This window comes from Chiloscyllium plagiosum, unplaced genomic scaffold, assembly GCF_037043375.1.
Source record: "Chiloscyllium plagiosum isolate Xiang-an unplaced genomic scaffold, Cpla_swu_hap1 HiC_scaffold_14, whole genome shotgun sequence".
NCBI lineage: Eukaryota > Metazoa > Chordata > Chondrichthyes > Orectolobiformes > Hemiscylliidae > Chiloscyllium > Chiloscyllium plagiosum.
Window position 1 is genome coordinate 22,649,096 of NW_028270152.1, and position 21,365 is coordinate 22,670,460.

General features: G+C 40.7%; 2 protein-coding genes across 2 annotated transcripts in view; one reads left to right on the forward strand and one right to left on the reverse strand.

Moving 5' to 3' along the window:
- Window positions 1-15,106, forward strand: part of LOC122558886 (mitogen-activated protein kinase 14B) — a 30,414-nt gene extending 15,308 nt beyond the window's left edge. The window contains exons 6-12 of the mRNA XM_043707798.2: window positions 616-663; window positions 4,734-4,848; window positions 6,540-6,611; window positions 7,530-7,609; window positions 11,570-11,648; window positions 12,038-12,211; window positions 14,969-15,106. Coding sequence (XP_043563733.1) covers window positions 616-663; window positions 4,734-4,848; window positions 6,540-6,611; window positions 7,530-7,609; window positions 11,570-11,648; window positions 12,038-12,211; window positions 14,969-15,030 — 630 coding nt within the window. The 3' untranslated portion in view covers window positions 15,031-15,106. The remainder of the gene's footprint in view (window positions 1-615; window positions 664-4,733; window positions 4,849-6,539; window positions 6,612-7,529; window positions 7,610-11,569; window positions 11,649-12,037; window positions 12,212-14,968) is intronic.
- Window positions 12,234-21,365, reverse strand: part of ccdc51 (coiled-coil domain containing 51) — an 83,850-nt gene continuing 74,718 nt past the window's right edge. Inside the window, exon 5 of the mRNA XM_043707795.2 lies at window positions 12,234-16,531. Coding sequence (XP_043563730.2) covers window positions 16,284-16,531 — 248 coding nt within the window. The 3' untranslated portion in view covers window positions 12,234-16,283. The remainder of the gene's footprint in view (window positions 16,532-21,365) is intronic.

The window sequence follows — 21,365 nt, forward strand, 5'->3', positions numbered from 1 at the left end:
CACCTGAGGGCCACCATACCTCAGGGGAGGGAAGGGGTTGAGAAGGGAGAGGCCTTCATGGTGACCTTAGCTGGTGTTGGCAATTTGAACACATGCTATTGGCATCACACTGCTTCGCAAATCAACCATCCAAGCCAACCGAGCTAAACCAACCCTCGGTATATTAGGAAACCTAGTGACAGTGTGCAAAATTGTTAGGGGTGGTAACAGAATGATTAAGAATAATCCATATATTTCCCTGATTGAATAAGCCACAACCTAGTGATAGACTTAAAGCTAGAGGCAGGAGGATACCTGAGAGGAAACATTTTCACCCAGAGATTGGTGTGTTTCTGGGACTCAGTGCCTGAAGAGATGGTTCAGGTAGAAACCCTTATAACACTTAACAAATCTTTAGATTGGCATTTGAAACACCATGACCTATAAGGCTATGAAACCTACAAACACCATAACCTACAAGGCTATTGAAAAACAGATGGAAAGCACAATTAGGCTGGATAGCAATTGGTAGTTGGCATGGTTATGATGGACCAAGTGGCCTCCTTCTATGCTGTAAATTTATATGATCTGTGCTTGAAACTCTGAAAGATAGTTATTTTTATTGTTTCTTTGCAGGACCTCAAACCTAGCAATCTAGCAGTGAACCAGAACTGTGAATTGAAGGTAAGAATAAAGTTATGACACTAATTTCATGTTCAGTTGAACACAGAAAACAGGAGAGCACTCAAGACATTAAATGTGAGTTGCATTGTACAATTTTAAAGGGGAGAATTGCTCTGTTTTCCAAAGCTGTCAAAAGAATTAATATATGATTTCTTTTGCTAGTAGGGTGACCCTATAGAGATTTATAAAATCATGAGTGGCATGGATAGGATGAATAGCCAAAGTCCTTTTCCTCAGATGGAGGAGTGAAAAACTAGAGGGCACAAGTTTAAGGTGAGAGGGGAAAGATTTAAAGGAGACCTGAGGGACAACGTTTTCACGCAGAGCATGGTGTATGGATGGAATGAGCTGCCATAGGAAGTGGTGGAAGCTGGTACAATTACAGCATTTAAAAGGTATCTGGAAGGGTTTCAAGGAATATGGACCAAGTGCTGGCAAATGGGATGAGATTAATTTAGGATATCTGGTTGGCACAAGTTTGACTGAAGGGTCTATTTCCGTGCTGTGCATCTCAATGGCCTTCTGACTCTAAGAGAGTATTTGGGATGTTTTTAAGTTCGCATCACATTTGTTTGTGCAAAGAATGATCAACAAAATTATGTGAATATTAAAATGAAAATTTGTGTTGCTGCAGCCCAGACCAATAGGATGAAGATTCCTTTTCTTTGCTGGAACTGAAGAGTTCTAAGTTAAATTAAACAAAATCGTACAATAAACTATACTTTGTCTTCGCTACTGGCATATCTGGATCCTGACAAAGGGAGATGGAGAAACACAATTGGAAATTGGATAGAGAAGGAGAAAAACAAACTGGGGAGGGCAATGTGGTCATATGAGAGTCAAAATGGGAGAGAATATCGCATACTGGGCCAGGGAAAAACAGAAAGTGCTGGAGAAACTTAGCAGGTGTGGCAGTGTCTGTAGAGAGAGAAACTGAGTGTAGTGTTTCAAGTCTAATATGACTCTTCGAAAATTTGACAATTCAGGTTGTACTTTGATATAACCAAACTCCTGGAACTGCCTTCCTGACAGCACTGTTGGCATACCTACACCACAGAGATTGTAATGGTTTAAGCAGTTGCACCTTCTCAATGGAAATTGGTGATGAGCAATACGTGTTGGCCTTCTTAACAATGGGCACATACCATGAAAGAATTTTTATGTCCTGGGAGTCTGGTAGCTTTGATGATTTTTTATTTAAGAACTAATTCTCAGCTCCCTGAAGCTGGGTAATGTGGTAGGGTGTGGCAATCAATAAACTGAATTCAATTTGGTGTTAGTTTCATTTTATTATTTTTATATCCTGCTGAAAATTGTAAAAAGTCATAAAGTTGTACAAAGCGTGTTAGAAATTTGTTGCACGTGAAGCCTATGTTTGCATTTTCTTGGTGTTGAGATATTATAGAAATATAGAACATAGAAAAGTACAGCACAGAACAGGCCCTTTAGCCCACAATGTTGTGCCGAGGTTTAATCCTAATGTAAAATATAGTAACTTAACCTACGCACCCCTCAACTCACTGCTATCCATGTGCATGTCCAGCAGTCACTTAAATGTCCCCAATGACTCTGCTTCCACCACCACAGCTGGCAACGCATTCCATGCATTCACAACTCTCTGCGTAAAGAACCTACCTCTGACGACTCCTTTATACCTTCCTCCTAATATTCTCAAACTATGACTTCTCGTATCAGTCAATCCTGCACTGGGGAAAGGTCTCTGGCTATTGACTTTACCTATGCCACTCATTATCTTGTATATCTTGATCAGGTCACCTCTCTTCCTTCTTCTCTTCAGAGAGAAAAGTCTGAGCTTATTCAACCTTTCCTCATAAGGCAAGCCCTCCAGTCCAGGCAGCATCCTGGTGAACCTTCTTTGCACCCTCTCCAAAGCCTCTGTATCTTTCCTATAGTAGGGCGACCAGAACTGGACACAATATTCCAAGTGTGGTCTCCCCAGGGACTTGTAGAGCTGCAGCAAAATCTCGCTGCTCTTAAACCCGATCCCCCTGTTAATGAAAGCCAAAACACCATGTACTTTCTTAACAATCCCATCCACTTGGGTGGCAACTTTGAGGGATCTATGTACTTGTACACCCAGATCCCTCTGTTCCTCCACAACGCCAAGAATCCTGTCTTTAATCCTATATTCAGCATTCAAGTTCAACCTTCCAAAATGCATCACTTTGCATTTATCCAGGTTGAACTCCATCTGCAATTTCTCAGCCCAGCTCTGCATCCTGTCTATGTCACGTTGCAGCCTGCAGTAGCCCTCTATACTATCGACGACACCTCCAATCTTTGTGTCATCTGCAAATTTACCAACCCACCCCTCAACCTTCTCATCCAAGTCATTTATAAAAACTACAAAGAGCAGAAGCCCAAGAACAGAGCCCTGCAGGACCTCACTGAACACTGATCTCCAGGCAGAATACTTTCCATCTACAATCACTCTCTGCCTTCTGTCAGCCAGCCAATTCTGAATCCAGATAGCCAAATCTCCCTGTATCCCACACTTCCTGACTTTATGAATGAGCCTACCATGGGGAACCCTATCAAATGCCTTGCTGAAGTCCATATACACCACATCCACTGCTCGACCATCGTCGACCTGTCTCATCACCTCCTCAAAGAACTCAATAAGGTTTGTGAGGCATGACCTGCCCCTCACAAAGCCGTGCTCACTGCCTTTAATCACACTATGCTTTGCCAAATAGTCATAAATCCAATCCCTCAGAATTCTTTCCAAAACTTTGCTGACCACAGACGTAAGACTCTAATTGCCTGGGATTTCCCTATTACCCTCCTTTTGAAAAGAGGAACAACATTCGCCTCCTTCCCATCCTCCAGTACGACTCCTGTGGAGAGTGAGGAGGCACATATCCTCGCCAGCAGCTTAGCAACCTCCTTTCTCACTTCCCAGAGCAGCCTAGGATAAATCTGGTCTGGCCCTGGGAACTTATCATTCTTAATGTTTTCCAAACATTCCAGCACCTCAACTTCATCATCATATCTCAAGTCATTTTAAAATTTAAACCATAATTATCTTTATAGCTTTCTATTCTTTTGTATTTTTGATTTATGTTTGTCACATTATATCTCCAAAGGTCATATTTTAATTAAGAATTTTGAAACAGGGCAAATATAACATGATTAACTATCATATGATAACAACAACTTGCATTTGTATAGTATGTTTAACATCATAAAGCTTGCAAGGTGTTTCACAGATACATTATCAGACAAAGTTTGACACCAAACTGCAAGGAGTGACCAAGGTATATCTTAAAGGAGGAAAGCTGGGTGAAGGAATAGAGAGAGAGATTTCAGAAGAGAATTCCAAGTTGAACTGAAGGGAAGGCAGCCAGTGGTGAAGTGATTAAAAGGAGGGAAGCACTTAAGGCCAGACTTGTCACTTCCTCAAAGGAATCGCTGTGGTGTGTACTGCTATCCATATTTTCTCAGTGTGTGGTTTCTTTAGGGGCTTCTGTAGCCTTGACCGGGTGAGTGTAGCCACCATTTGATCCAATGAGAGGAGTCTTGTAGAGTAAACAAGATGTCATTATTGCATGTCTGCAAATATTTACAGGTTATAAGAATAGGCTGTAGAAAGGGCTTAGCCTATAGTCTGTCTCCCACACAATCATACTTCACTCACCATATTGGTGTTGTTTATTGCACTCAATCAAATATTAACCCTTTCAGATCCTATAGATTCATATGCAACAGTTATGGAAGTTAGTCAGAGTAGAGTTAGTCAGCTCTGAGTTCTAGCTGTAGGCGTTAAACGACAAACTGACAGAACCCTATTCACATTGACCCCTTCTGTGAAAGTAACTGAATCTAAACAACCTTCATCCTTTCCTGGGCTTGAGTCAGCAACTTACTTGTTAAATCACTAATTATATTAAACATATGATCAGAATGATCTCAGGATTCTGGATTGACTTATTATTGCAAGAAAGAAACAGAAATAATTGGTTATTTTAAACTTTGGACTTCAATGCTTTCATTCTGTCCTATTTGTTTCCGTTTGTTATTATTTCCTGTCTAAATAACTTTCCTCTCAGATCTTAGATTTTGGACTAGCTCGTCCGACTGAGACAGAAATGACGGGCTACGTTATAACTCGTTGGTACCGACCTCCAGAGATCATTCTGAATTGGATGCACTACGGTTACTCAGGTGGGAATCTCTGGTAGCCTGAAAGTATAATGAGGCAGCCTGGATAGTTCACTGAAACAATTCAGTCAGTAATTGTGATGCAAGTGTAAGATTTCAGTGCTGGTTAGTCTGCCTCAGCTGTTGCCAGTAGCATTAATAGCAATATTGGTTCAATATTGATTCAATTGGCTTTTGTTTCCTGGTCATTCATATTACGTGGGGGTTGCTGACAGGACTAATATTTGTTACCTTTCATTAATTCCCATTGAGCTTGAGTGCTATGCTAGGCCATTAACTGCAGAGGACAGTTAAGAGTCAATCACATTACTAAAGATCTGGAGTCACATGTAGACTAGACCAGGTATGGATGGCAGTTTCCTTCCCTAAAGGGCATTAGTGAAGCGGATGGGTTTACAATTTCGCAGTTTCGTGACACTATTATTGTAACTATCTTTCAATTCCAGATTTTATTCATTGAACTGAAATTCCATGAGATGCCATGATGGGAGTTGAACACGTGCTCCCAAAGCCTGGATCTCTGGATTACATTGTCCATGGTCATGGCCACTTCACTACCATCTTCTCATGTGTGTTGAGGCTGAGATTCTAACGTGCCTCAAAACCCATTCATGGAGATAAATTCAGGCCCTGTTGCTTAGCCTGGGCTGTGTTGCCCAAAGGTTGAATAGCCATCTAGCCTTTGCTGTTGTTGCCCACTCATTAAGAATAGGAACTTGGAAATGTAGAATGTTCCTGATAATTGTGGAGGTGTTTCTTAATTATTCTGCAATCATTTACAAGTGAACCTCGAGGTACCAAATCCAGGCAAACTAGACAAAAAGCAAAATGATAAAGATAACCAGAATTTACAGCCAAGAAACATGTCCAAATAATCCTTGTTGCTATCTATGCTCTGTCAAGTCTTGTCCCATCCTTCTTCATCTGATATTATCATCATGACCCTCAATTCCCCTTCTCCCTCATATACTTTCCCTTCAATGCAACCAAACTATCGATCTTAACTAATTTATCGAGTATTAGGTTCCACATAATCACTGCTCTCTGGGTAAAGAAATTTCTTCTGAATTCTCCGCTGACTTCTGGGTGACCATCTAAATATGGTCTTCGCCAGAAGTGAGAATGTGCTTTCTGTATCTACAGTTTTGGGTCCATCTTTGAGTCTTCTCTTTTCAGAGAAAAGAGACATTCTCTGTTCATCTTTTCCTGATGCTGATTTTATGAAATCTGAAAATAAAAAAAGTCTGGGATTCTTAGCCAAACAGTCAAAATTTTATGGTTACGGACGTGAGTTTCCAAAGTAAGACGTCTGGAAGAGATCCGAAACATTGACTGACTGTCTTCTGCTTTTTCACAGAAGCTGCTTGACCCATGTTTCCTTTTTGACCTTTTAGCATGTTACGAGTTTTTGAAAAGAATTGCCATGTATTGTGTATAATTATAGTATTCCATTATCATAAAATACAAACCACTTTCTTGTACACAGGGAGGTGATGAGTGAATGGAAAATGTGATGGGCAGCTAAAGGAGAATGAGGATGAAAGAATTCTTACAATAATATAATTCGTTCATTCGTCCGGTGCTTCATCACATTCAACACCTCAAAAAACGCAATTTTCTTTTGAAGTACAATGTTGTTATTTCTGGTATATTAGTCTAACTCTTGTTTTCTATTCTTTTATCCTTCTGTGCAGTGGATATTTGGTCAGTGGGCTGCATCTTGGCTGAAATGGTCACAAGATCTGTGATCTTCCCCGGATTTGACCGTATCCTTGAGTGAAATGCAATCTGATCGGTTCATTTGAATGAGAAGAAGCTTGATCCATTGCTGGGTGAACGCAGATTTCAGAAACAACAGACGCATTTTGCTTAACCCATAGGTTCAGGTGGAACACATTTTAATCATCCTCTGCCTCTACAAGGTCAAACAATTACTCTCAGCTTAATTGGAAACTTCTGAAGTGAAGTGGAAAGGTAATGGTGTTTAGCTTTGCATGGCCTTCAATATTGCTGGGAATGAATCAGGTATCAGCACCAGAACTGACTCCAATGCAAAAGAACTCTATCGCCTCTTCACTCTGATGCCAAGTTGCAACTTGATACTGAATTTAATTGCATCTACGCTTTAACTGCAGTGGTAATATAATCTGTCAGTTGTTATTTAAAGCAAATAGTGGCTACAAATTTTAAAAAACTCTAAAAATCATGAAATTTTAATTTTTTTTCTGGTTTATTTTACTTTATGACTCCATTTGAACACTTTCAGAACTTCTGAGGGAGAGTCATGTCGGACTTGAAATATTAATTCTGTTTCTGTAAATACAAATATAGATATGATTCCATATAATAATATATATGAAAGTTGCCGGAAACAATGGTAGAGATGAGTATAATTGCAACATTTAAAAGGCATTTGGATATGTACATGGAAAGAAAAGATTTAGAGGGATATAGACTAAATGCAGGCAAATAGGCCGAGTTCTATTTAGGAAACCTGGTTGGCATAGATGAGTTGGGCTGAAGGGTCTGTTTCCATGCTGTATGACTCTGTGACCACAGATGCTTCCAGATCCTCTGAGTTTCTGCTGCGTTTTCTCTTTTTATCCTTCATTTATAACCTGTGTCCCCTAGTTCTAGTCTCTATGGCAAATTACTTTGGTAATTCCTTTAACTCTTCCTTGAAGATTTTGATCAACTGACAAAGATCATGAATGTGACAGGAACGCCTCCACCAGCCCTGGTGGATAAGATGCAGAGTGAAGAGGTACGTATAAGATTACCCAAACCATCTTTAAAAATATTAAAAATCACACAACACCATAGAGTCCAACAGGTTTATTTGGAAGCACTAGCTATTGAGATGGTTCATAAAAATATTGACCATTCCACTTGACAAATATTTACTGTGGGTTTACTCCATTCAGCTGAGAGGGCAAATGGGATCTTTGTTTTACATTTTATTTGAAAGTATTTCCGACATGAATATGCTCGCTGGAGTGTCAGATCGGTTTACTTTTTTTGGGAGTTGATTTCAACCCACAACGTACTGATTGTCAAAGACAAGATCACCATCATTGAGCCACAATGCTGTAAGTAATATGAAGAAAAAGACCATTTTTTGTTGGAGAATAAGAATAGATTTCCAGAAGATCCTTGGAATATTTTTCTCTCTGCCATTGTATACGCTGTATTAATACACCAAATCCATTTGCTAGTCGCTCTGTGTCTTCCTCTGACAGCATTAACTCCTGACAAGCCGTGCATCTTAGTCAAATGACCATTCGTTTACTGTAAGCCAAGACTGAGTGACAACCTATTTAACTAAAAATGCATCAAGTGATAAGCTGATACTTTCACCAGCTGATTTTTGTATTTGTCCTCTTCAGCCACAGTTCCTGAACAGTGTCCAAATGTAAGAAGCCAGGCAAATTGATCTCTTCTTAGAGATTGATGCTTATTATCAGATTCCTCCTGTCATCACAGTTGATAGACATTAATTGCAGGAGGATATCAAAGGGCTTGTTAAGTGGGCAGAGCAGTGGCAAATGGGATTCAACTTCTAAAAGGTATGAGGTAGGGCTTACTTGGATGGGGCTAACAAGACAAGGAATGATACAAGGAATGGTAGGACCAAGGAAAGTACTGAAGATCAAAGAGACCTTGATGTGCATTTCTACAGATCCCCGAAGTTAGCAGGGTAGGTTGCAAAGCCATATAGGATACTTGCCTTTACTGGCTGAGGCATAGAATACAAGAGGAGGGAGGTTATACTGTAACTGTATAAAATGCTGGTTCGGCCATAACTGGAGTATTGCATGCAATTCTGGTCACTGCGTTTAGGAAGAATGCAATTGCGTTAGAGACTTGTAGAGGAGATCTGATCCACCAGGATACTTAGAATGTTTAGAATTGGAATCCGGGTGTATTGTCACATGTACTCAAGTTACAAAAGAGAGTACAGTGGACAGTATAGAATGTTGCCAACACATGGTAGCACCTTTAGGTACAACAAAATAGAGAAAATAAAGAAAAAATTACATTACATCACAGATATATATATGCTGGGAAAATAAGAAATAAAGCTAAGAAGAGAGACATTTCATGTCTACCTATAAGGGCTTCCATGTGGTCTGACTGGGTTCCACCAGTTCCTAACCAGAAGCCATCTCCGCTCCAGACCCGTTGACCATCCCCACTCTGCTCTGGGCGGCTCTCACTCTGCTCCAGGCTGCTGGTCATCCCTGCTCCGCTCCCGACTCACTGACCATTCCCGCCCCCACTCTGCACCGCTCTCACTCTGCTCCAGGCCACTGGTCATCCCTGCTCCAGGCCCGCTGACCGTTCCTGCTCCACTCTGGGCCACTGGTCATCCCCGCTCCACTCCAGGCTGCTAGTCATCCCCACTCCACTCCAGGCCCGCTGGTTGTCCCCACTCCAGGCTGCAGGCTGCCCTCACTCTGCTCCAGGCCACCGGCCATCCCTGCTTTGCTCCGGGCCTGCAGGCCGCCATTGCTGTGCTCTGGGCCGCTTGCCCCCATCCCGCCATGCTCTGGCTGCTGGCAGAAGAGAAAGAAAAGGAGAGGAAAAAAATACAGAATAAAGAGAAAAATATAGAAAAGGATTGTATGGAGTAGACAAGCTCTGGCTGGAGCATTCTACTCTGCCACCATCTTGGAAAGATGGGTTGGAGGGTCTGAGCAATGAGGAAAACTTTTAACAGGCTGAGGTTGTTTTCCTTGGAGCATTGAAGGTTGAAAAGGAACTTCAAATAAGTGTATAATATTGAGGGAAATTGATAGGATGGATAGGAAGGCAATTGTTTTCATTAGTAGAGTTGTCAATAATTAGGAAGCATACATTTAATGCAGAAGGTTAAGAGAAAAGTTGAAGAGAATTTTTCCTTCAGCTAGAGGATGGTAGGCATCTGGAACCCACTGCCTGAAAACGTGACTGACTCATAAACTGTTATAACATTTATGCAGTATTTTGATATTCACTTGCATTGCTGTAACCTCCAAGGCTCTGAGGCAAAATCTGGAAAATGGGATTGGTGTAGTCAGAGCTCTGTGGACCGAAGGGTCTGTTTCCATGCTGTACATCTGTATGACTCTATGTTGACCAGTGCAGACATAATGTTGTGCTGAGTCTCTGGGTCTACGAGATCAGAGATCTCAGCACAAATATTCGCTGGAAATGTGCGGGTGAATGTGGCTCAAATACACTCTGAATTTACTCACTAAGCCATGTGAAATCAAGCCTAAATCACTTTTAATAATACAATGGAGATGTGGGATGTTCACTACTCTGAACTTTGGGTTTCTTCATTTGACATTGTTTGCCAGATAAGTATACCTGCGATAAGAGGGTGATTGCGATGTGTATTCTCTAGAGTTTATAAGAATGGGAGGTGATCTCTTTGAAGCATTGAAAGATTCCAAAGGGGATTAATAGTGTAAATGCTGAGAGATTATCTCCACTGATGAAGAAATCTAAAACATGGGAGAATAGTCTCATGGTAGGAGAAAGATCATTATAGACTGAGATGAAGAGAAATGCGTTCACTGACAAGGTGTTGCAACTCACTGGGGTAGTGTGCTGGAAACCTCGTCTCACCATTTCCAGAGTCGTCATCACAAGTTAAAGATTTCAGGAAGCACAGAAAGCTCCCTAATTTGCCTGACTTTCACATCCTGATTGATAGAAGCACTGACCAGGTTTCTGTCTTGAACACTAATCATTATTTAGACATGGACATAGACATAGAACATTACAGCACAGAACAGGCCCTTTAGCTCTCTGTTGCGCTGACCTGTGAAACCAGTCTGAAGCCTATCTATCCTACACTATTCCATCTTCATCCATACGTTTATCCAATGACCATTTAAATGCCCTTAAAGTTGGCGGGTCTACTACTATTACAGGCAGTGTGTTCCATGCCTCTAATACTCTGAGTAAAGAAATTACCTCTGACATCTGTCCTATATCTCTCACCCTCAATTTAAAGCTATGTCCCCTCGTGCTAGCAATCACCATCCGAGGAAAAAGGCTCTGCTTATCCTGTACGTCTCAATTAAGTCACCTCTCAACCTTCTCTCTAACAAAAACAGCTTCAAGTCCCTCAGCCTTTCCTCATATGACCTTCCTCTATACCAGGCAACATCCTAGTAAATCTCCTCTGCACTCTTTCCAAAACCTCCACATCCTTCCTATAATGCGGATTACAAATAATTTGAGTCTAGCTATAGGTAAACAGTTTTAATCATCAGCATATAACAATAATTAAAACATTAATCCCAGCCATGACCGTATTGAATAGCAGAGCTATGAACTGTATGATCTACTGTAGGGACGGCACGGTGGCTCAGTGGTTAACACTGCTGCCTCACAGTGCCAGGGACCCGGGTTCAACTCCAGCCTCAGACAACTGTCTGTGTGGAGTTTACACATTCTCCCTGTGTCTGTGTAGGTTTCCTCCGGGTGCTCCGGTTTTGTCCCACAGTCCAAAGATGTGCAACTTAGGTGATTTGGCCATACTTAAATTGCCCATAGTGTTAGATGCATTAATCAGAGGGTAATGGGTCTGGGTGGGTTACCCTTCGGAGGGTCGGTGTGGACTTGTTGGGCTGAAGGGCTTGTTTCCACACTGTAAGGGAATCTACTCCAATCTACTCCGTCTTCAATTGTGTAAGCTTTGTTTGCAATTAACATGTTTGGATCTTTTCAGGCAAGAAACTATGTTTGCTCTCTCACACCAAAGCAGAAGAAAGATTTTCAGCAGGTTTTTCCCACGATGAATAAACAAGGTATTGGAATTACTGCCAAAGTTAATTTAGGAGTGTGTGAGGGGAGGCTTTACTAAAGTGGGGGTAATTACACAAGGCTAGTTCCATCTTCTCTATAATAAATTGACATACTTCAGAACAGTAAATAGTCTGGAGGCTTTAGTTCCATCGAGGCAAGAGGAATGGAATAGATGGGTGTAGAAAATTTAAAAAAAACAAAAGTTATAATTAAAGAACAACATGAAAATATGCTAAATAGAGTCTTCATATTGAGAGTACTGATCACTGTTCAAGGAGAGTGGGTGTGGAATAATATTGTACATCAAAATCTGTGTATCCTGGATGTATAGAGCATAAGGCTTGAGACCACATTAACTGATCCATTTCTGTTTCTCCCTCTTCTCTTCTAGCGGTTGATTTGCTGGAAAAGATGCTGCACCTAGACCCTGATGAGAGAATTACTGCTTGTGATGCTTTAGCGCATCCATATCTTATTGAGCATCATGATCCAGATAATGAGCCAGTGGCAGAACCGTATGATGATTCCTTTGAAAATCTAGACCTGAAGATTGAAGAATGGAAAAGTAAATTTTATTCAGCGTTTCTCACTTTGCAATGTACCTTTTTGACTTTTCATAACTCAGTATGGTGACTGTCCATGGTTGAAATGAAATGGAGAGGTACTGCTTCCATTCATGGGGTGATGAGTCTCAACCTCCCAGTGAGCTGAGAATCCATCCTCACTTGACTCTTTATGCTAGTGGTACAGGCAGAACTGTAAGCTGTTGTGCGGGAAAGACTTAGGCATGATTTACTTAGTACACTGTATTTCATGGTATTGTACATTAGAATACTTCCACATTGTATAAAGATTTGTGAGAAAGAACTAGTTAATCCATGGTTTGATATGACCAGGTGAGGATGTGTTAATTGGCTCCCCTTTCCTAATCCTCTCTTGATCTGTTGCAACAATATTTTTATTTATTTTTAGCTTACAAATATATTAAAGGACAATTAAAATATTGTTAAGTAATTACAATGAAGGAGTTCTCTTGAGTGAAAGAGAGAGGAATTTTATTACTTGCTAACCCTGTGATAAATAATAAAGCATATCATCAAGTATGTACATGAATACAAGTTAAAGTTTTTTAAAGAGAGTGTTTAGTAGAAACAGGACAATAAAGAAGATGCAGCTTAAAAAGTCCGAGGATCCTTGAGGATTTGAGTTTAAAAACCTGAGGCAACATTGCTTAAATGGTGAATTATATCCTCAGCAGGAGCAAAGTTTGGAGATGTTCTTTAGTTCAGAGAATAAGTATTTCTCCGAATCGCATTTCAGTAGCCATAATCATTGGAGAGGTTGAGGAACAGGGAAACTTAAGGCAAGACATCTAGTTCTGCTGTTTTGAATCCATTTTCTTCTCTCTGCCCAAAAACTGTTTTGCCTGAAATATAGTTCAGCTGTATATTCCCATATCTAGCATTGTAGTTCTTTCAACCTGTATAACCTGCAAATGATGTTCATCCCAATCTGCAATACTTCCAGAATGGTGTGAATCAAAAATAGGAGCAAGAGTTCTTTCAGATCTGACTGGGTTTTGATGAAATATTAACTTTGGCTCAGACTATTTATCTCACATTATTTTCTTCTCAAGATGTTCAGATGATCACAGTGGCCATCTTAAATTATTAATTTATCTATCTTAAAAACAGCCATTCTGTCAACGACAGTCTCTGGTATGAAGGTCTGACAATCAAAGTTGAAATTGATAGGCTAGACTTTACTGTTATCATGACGGGCTGAAAATGTAATTGCACAGCTGGCAACTTATCTCTGGCAATGTATAAATTCCAGATGGAAATGGCTGCAGATATTTTATTCAGTCAACTCGGTGTAGTTAAATAGTAGTTGGCTTTTCCCGACTGAGGGTAACATGGCTTCTCTGAGGGTAATTCAGTATGTTGAATGCTTTAGTGTATGAAGGGATTCACATAGCTCATCACTTTGGGCTGAAAAACAGTTACTTTTAAAGAAGTGTCCTATTGCATTTTTTATTACATAGGTTCTTTATATCCATAGTCTTCCAAATTAATTTTCTGTTCCTTGCTTATACAGTGATAATACATGTACGACAAAAACTGTCAAGATGTCGAGACAGATAGTTGAATTTGTACTGATTAGTGTCACTTATTCACTGGTGTCTATTTAAACGCTGATCAACTTGTTACAAGCTTATAGCAGGAAAATATAATTTCAGTTAACATTGAAGGGATATGGCCCAGGAGCAGGTTGATGGGACTAGTCTAGTTTGGGATTATGATCGGAATGGACTGGTTTGACTGAAGGGTCTATTTTTGTGCTGTACGACTCTATATGACACAGCTAAAACTTCCTGCACTTTCTTTCTGACGGTAAGAGTGCAATTAAGATATGTGTTGCTGTCCTAACTTAGGAATGCACACATTTCCTGGTTTTTGCAGAATTGATTTCTATAAGCTTTCTGTTGGATTTGGGAAGACATTGACACCTAATTGGACTGAACTCCTGCTACACTGTTTCTCTTGTAATGTTTTTATGTGCATCAGTTTTCCTCATTGCTTACTCCCAATGCTAGGAAATGACCAACACAAGTTTTCTCTCACTGTATCCTGAAACCACTTCCTTAGAATGAATAATTTTGAAAGTGACAATCAGGTGTGAGATTGGAGCATTACCTTGTGGGGAAGAAAATGAAGCTCCTGATCTGTCTTTGCTATTTAGAGCATAGTCACCAATGAACTGGTACTTGCCATGATCACTGTCCCCTACATTTGGAAATGGCTAGTCAGAGGGTACATTTATATGTGAGTTGCGTACCTTCAGGCTCGATTGTGATCATCAATTGAAATGGGTGCGAGATAGAAAGGGTAGTATCTTTTTAGCTTGAGTGTCTATAACTGGATGTGCCCTTAATCAGGTATTGACATTATAATTAAATACCAAAACAGGAACATTATCACGTTTAACAAACAGTAAGGGGCAGAGTACACTATAAAGTGGAGAAATAGCTGGAGAGTTATTTGTGACAGGGAAAGGGTTGGTTTGCTGCGTATCAATAGGAAAGGAATAACGGGGCTTAGAGAAGGAAGCAGAGTATGTTCCAAACCCGTCCTGAACATGGCCAGAAATACTGTTGGACATCATGGGATATCACGTGAATATTTAAAGGCCAATGTGGTTGTCCAAATGTCCTGGAATATGCATAGATTAGATTTTCAAGGAAAATAACAGGCTGTTTCAATGGATATTGTTGCATATTAAATATTTCCATATGTAATGGTTTGTGCTTTTATTTTTGTAGGCCTTCTTCACATGGAGATCACAACCTTTGACCCAGACAATCCAAGACAAATGGCAACATGATGTCTCTCAATCATGCTTCATGATACTTTTAAAATGAGACAATGCTGATTCATTTTTTTACATAATTAAAAACTGAAGTTGAAATCTTTAAGATGTGTCATTGATGCGAATTTCTTTGTATCCATTTCCTTCCTTTGCTACACAAAACAGCAACTTTTCAAATGTAATATCAAAGTTACATCCAGCAAAGGTACAATGACAAGAAATAAAACAGTAAATTCTAGGCAAATGGATTCAGCCCAGACCTGTTGTGGACCAAAAGCTTTCCAATAATATCAACTTATAGCAAGGTTAAGCAGCTACAAATGTTTACTCACAAGTAAATGACCGTAATCCTGCAACTAACTCAAGAAACTTTCTTAAACAGAGTGAGACTCAGGTTACTTTAGATGAATTTTTAAAGGTGTTACTTGGATGTATTGCAAAGCAGGACTCGTGCAAAGGCATTAAGGGCCCTGCACAATCTTTTAGCTTTATGACCCTGTCTTTCTCTGTCCTCCTGATTCACTTTTGGAAATCAATATTGTGCATTGTTCTGAAAAAGTTCTGATTTATACTTAGATTTACTTCACATGATAAAACAAAATATTATGATAATGAATGTACATTATCATTACTTTACACACTTCACAGGTTTTGTATAAGAAATGCACTTTAAAATATACAGGTTCATAATGTGTTCTTGCAACAGTTTCTAGATTATTTTATGCACAAGTTACACAAAAATATTATTTTATATTTTCTGAATTGCAGTTCTTAAAAATTCATGTAGATGTACAGATTTCCAACACAGCAGCATAGATATGAAATTTTCAGAAAGACAGAAATATAAGTACATTGAAATCTATGTGTCAATACGTGTGGATGTAGATCAGTAGATTTATTTTATGGGGTGGCACAGTGGCTCAACACTGCTGCTTTACAGCGCCAGGGACCCATGTTTGATTCCAGCCTTGGGTGACTGCCTGTGTGGAGTTTGCATGTTCTCCCTGTGTTAGTGTGGGTTTCCTCCGGGTGCTCTGGTTTCCTCCCACAGATCAAAAGATGTGCAGGTTAGGTGAATTGGCCATTCTAAATTGCCCATAGTGTTAGGAGCATTAGTTAGAGAGAAATGGGTCTGGGTGGGTCACTCTTTGGAGGGTTGGTGTGGACTTATCGGAACAAAAGGGCCTGTTTCCACACTGTAGGGAATCTAAGTCTTTTGTTCCCACTGCTGAAGTCTGTTTCTTTACTTAAGCAGCTTCATGAATAGTTCATTGTTTTTGTGCCACCCAAATTTTGCTCCTCCAGGTAACTACTTGGTGGTTGTGCCAGTCCTGATCTAAAGTTCCCATCGATTCCTGATTTGTGCTGAGTTGGCTGTTCTCAACCATGAGTGCTGCAATTGGCCTCAGAGCGAGGCAAGTTTTTAAAATATATAAAAACTGAAAATAATTGCAGATGCTGGAAATCAGAAATGAAAATCGAAACTGCTGGAAAAGCTCAGCAGGTCTGGCAACATCTGTGGAGAGAAAGCAGAGTTAATGTTCAGAACTGAGGAAAGGTGACTGGATTCGAAATGTTAACTTTTTAAAATATTGCTTATTTTTCCTGCAGCCTGATTGCTGTCTACTGACCTCTGCTGGTCATTGGCTATATGTACAGAAGCTACTACATGACAGAAAAGCCAGTTGATACCGTTCCACGTGGAGGTAACAGAGGTGCTCAAAGCCATGGAACACAACCCAGAATCATTCCAGAACGTCATAGAAGAAAACTAGTTTTAAAAAATTAGAACCCCAGTTAACTTTTTCAGGACATACTTCATTTGTTTGTTAGTTGTTCCATGTGCTGATAGAGGCCTATAGCAGTAATGGAAGAATTCCAATCATGTTGACTATATTGAGTAGTGAAGCTGATGATGTCTTTCAGAGACCAACTTGACATCAAACGTCACATCAATGGATAGGGTAAATAGACACGGTCTTTTCCCTGGGTTGGGGGAGTCCAGAACTTTAGGGTGAGAGGGGAAAGGTATAAAAGAGACCTAAGGGGCAACTTTTTCACACAGAGGGTGGTGCATGTATAGAATGAGCTGCCAGAGGAAGTGGTGGAGGCTGGTGCAATGACAATATTTAAAAAGCCTCTGGATGGGTATGTGAGTATAATGGGTTTAGAGAGATATGGGCCAAGTGCTGGCAAACAGGACTCGATTAGGTTAGGATATCCAGTCAGCATGGATGAGTTGGACCCAAGAGTCTGTTTCTGCGCTGTACGTCTCTATGACTATACTGGATTTCTGACAGATTCAAAAACTGTATGATTTTTGACTTTGACCACCCCAATCCAACACCAGCACCTTCAAATAATTTCTGACAGATGTCAGTGAATAGTGATAAGGATCACTAGCTAGTTTACCACTCCCAATCAACATCCACACAAGTTAAACCTGTTCTATATGATGTAATTATTTCCCTGACAACTCACTGTGCTGTCCAATAAACTATTCAAAAATAGTTTCTCAGTTTCTCTTCATTTAAGCAACAACTATCACCACGTAACTGTTGATCAATCCAGCCTTTGTCACGTCAGAAATCCTCACCACCGAACACTATGTTACATTGTGCTAGTTTCTCAACGTGGGATAAGTTTACTGCTAACGTCCTCATTTAGGGTGGAAGTTGTGTTAGAGGAAAACCACTTGCTAGCCTAGTGAGAAGAGGCATGGGCATTATTGCATATTAGCAGGCTAAAGATAAGGGGCAAGCCAGTCAGGACTGAGATGAGGAAGAATTTCTTCACTCTGAGTTAAGAACCTGTGGAATTCTCTCGCACAGGAAGTTGTCGGGGCCACTTCATTAGATATATTCAAGAGGGAGCTGGAATTGGCTTTTGCAGCTAAAGGGATCAAAGGGTATGGAGAGAAAGTGGGAGTAAAATCCTGAAATTGTGTGATCATGTTGAATGGTGGTGCAGGCTTGGAGGGCCGAATGGCCTATTCCTGCATCTATTTTCTGTGTTTCTATGAATACAAGTTACGCTGATACAATGTACATATTACAGAACCCGAGGAGAAGGACATGGATGGTTTGTCACTCAATAATTTCACACGCAATTTGTACAAAGTCTAGTATTTTACTCCATTGATATCCAAAGCTGTTTTCTCATCAGGTCTGGTATAATTATAGTGGTCACACTTTACTATTAATCCTTTCAAACTCTTATACAACACAACACCCTTCATCCTCCAGCTATGGGCAATCTTGGCCTGAACTATCTTATTTGCTCTTAAACAAAATGCCCATGTCCTTCGAGTTTTAAAGAGGTCAGTTCCTCTTGTGTATGAGACACTTATCCCTCAACAACTCTTAGCTGCCTAAAAACTCAAGAACATTTCATTCGTAAAGTATATTAATAAAGCACTTTTAACATTATAAAACATCCCAAGGCATTTCACATATACATTATTAAACAAAATAGAATACTGAACCATGTTAGATAATGGCAGCATTTAATGCCCTCCCATGAGGAGCCTGTTTTCCAGCTTTTCAGTCACAAACCTGAATAATTCTATGGTGGGAAAGCTCATGGTTGACCTTACTACTAACTGACACTAAGTGACAATTGATGCCCACTTAAGGTGCAGAGAAAGGGAGGGATCCCTCACTCTAAGCCACTCCGGACCTAGAATAAAGGGAAAGGTGATTGCTGAAACTGCCCTTCAATACCTTTCTCATGACTCCCATTCTGCAGTCACTCCCAGCTTTGAACAAAGAATAAAGAAAATTTACAGCCCAGGAACAGGCCCTTCAGCCCTCCAAGCCTGTGCCGATCCAACTCCACTGTCTAACCTGTCACCCAATTCCTAAGCATCTGTATCCCTCTGTTCCCCACCCTATCATGCATCTGTCCAGATGCACCTTAAGTGAATCTACTGTGCCTCTACTACCTCTGCTAGCAAGGCGTGACCTCTCTTTATTGAATCCCTCACCCTGGGAAAAAGCTTATCTCTATCCACCCTATCTATACCCTTCATGATTTTGTAGACCTCAATCAGGTTCCCCCTCAATCTCGTTTTTTCTAATGAAAATAATTCTAGCCTACTCAACCTCTCTTCATAGCTAGCACCTTCCATACCAGGCAATATCCTTGTAAACCTTTTCTGCACCCTCTCCAAAGCGTCCACATTCTTTTGGTAATGTGGCGACCAGAACTGCACATAGTATTCTAAATGTGGCCGAACCAAAGTCTTGTACAATTTTAACATGACCTACCAGCTCTGATACTCAATACCCCATCCAATGAAGGCAAGCATACCATATGACTTCTTGACCACTCTATCCACCTGAACAGCCACCTTCAGGGTACAATGGACATGAACTCCCAGATCTCTCTGCTCATCAACTTTTCCCAAGGCTCTTCCATTTACTGGATGGTTCGCTCTCGAATGAGATCTTCCAAAATGCATCTCCTCACATTTGCCTGGATTGAACTCCATCTGCCACTTCTCTCCCCAACTCTCCAGTCTATCCATATTCTCCTGTGTTCTTGAGCAGTCTCCTATGCTTTCTGCTACTCCACCAATCATCGTATCATCTGCAAACTTGCTGATCAAACCAACAATGCCCTCTTCCAGATCATTTATGTACATCACAAACAATAGTAGCCCCAGCACTGATCCCTGTGGAACACCGCTGGTCACCTTTCTCCATTTCAAGAAATTCCCTTCAACTACTACTCTCTGTCTCCTGTTGCTCCACCTAGCTAGAACACCTTGCACACCATGTGACTTCAATTTCTCTATTAGTTTACCACGGGGAACGTTATCAAATACCTTACTAAAGTCTATGTATATGACATCTACAGCTCTTCCTTCATCTATCAACTTGGTCACTTCCTCAAAGAATCTATTAAATTGGTAAGGCATGATCTCTCCGCACAAAACCATGTAGCCTATCACTGATAAGCCCATTCCCTTCCAAATATAAATAGATCATTTCCCTCAGTATATTCTCCAGCAATTTTCTCACTACTGACGTCAGGCTCACTGGTCTGTACTTATCCAGAATATCCCTACTACCCTTCTTGAATAGGGGGTCAACATTAGCAACTCTCCAGTCCTCCAGCACTTCACCTGTGTTTAAGGATGCTACAAAGATATTTGTCAGGGCCCCAGCTATTTCCTCTCTCACCTCCCTCAGCAACCTGGAATAGATCCCATCCGGTCCTGGGGATTTGTCCACCTTAATATCCTTTAGCCTACCCAACACCTTCTCCCTCCTTATGTCAACATGATCCAGACTAAACAAACTTCTATCTCTAATCTCAACATTCATCATGTCCCTCTCCTCCGTGAACACTGATGCAAAGTAATCATTGAGAATCTCACTCATTTTCTCAGGTTTGACACACAACCTTCCTTCCTTCCCCTTTCTCTAGTTACCCTCGTTTCTTATATATGAATAACAGGCCTTGGGATTCTCCTTAATTCTGCTCACTAATTTCATGACCCTCTTTTAGCCCACTTAATTAGTTTAAGATTGGTCCTACTCTCCAGATATTCCTCCAGGGCCCATTCTGTTCTTAGCTGCCTGGACCTTCTGTAAGCTTCCCTTTTCCTCCTGGCTAGTCGCACACTTTCTCCTGTCATCCATGGTTCACATATCTTGCCTTTCCTATCTCTTGTTTCCAAAGTGACATGCCTATCCTACACTACCTTCAACCTACCTTCGAAAGCCTCCCACGTATCAAATGTGGACTTCCCTTCAAATAGCTGCCCCCAATCCACATTTGCCAGCTCCTGCCGAATTTTAATTTGATTGGCCTTGGTCCAGTTTAGTACTCTTCCCTTAAGACCACTCTCATCTTTGTCTACAAATATTCTAAAACTTACAGGATTGTGGTCACTATTCCCAAAGAAATCCCCCACCACAACTACTACCACCTGGCCTGGCTCATTTCCCAACACTTTTTTCCTGTCTGGGAGCAACAGGAGACAGAGCGGAGGTGACGTTGGGACTAGGAGGTTGCCAGAAAGGTAAGTAAATAATATAAATACTTACCTTTGCAGCCCGCGGCATTTTTCTTGTCCGGGAGCAGCAGGAGACAGAGCGGAGATGATGTTGGGAAGTGACATTTGCCTTTCCATAGCAATCCTTGACCTTAGATAGGTGCATTACCAGCAGCAGCCACTTCCTCCCTCATTATGCTATTGGTCAATGAAGAGATGCTGCACTCTGAGTGACTGCAACTCTCAGTGAACAGGGCCTCCACCCAGAATGCCCATTAGGTCAGGTTATCAAAAGCTTCTTCAAATAGGTAGGCTTCAAAGAGTATCTTGAAGAATGAAAGCCAGG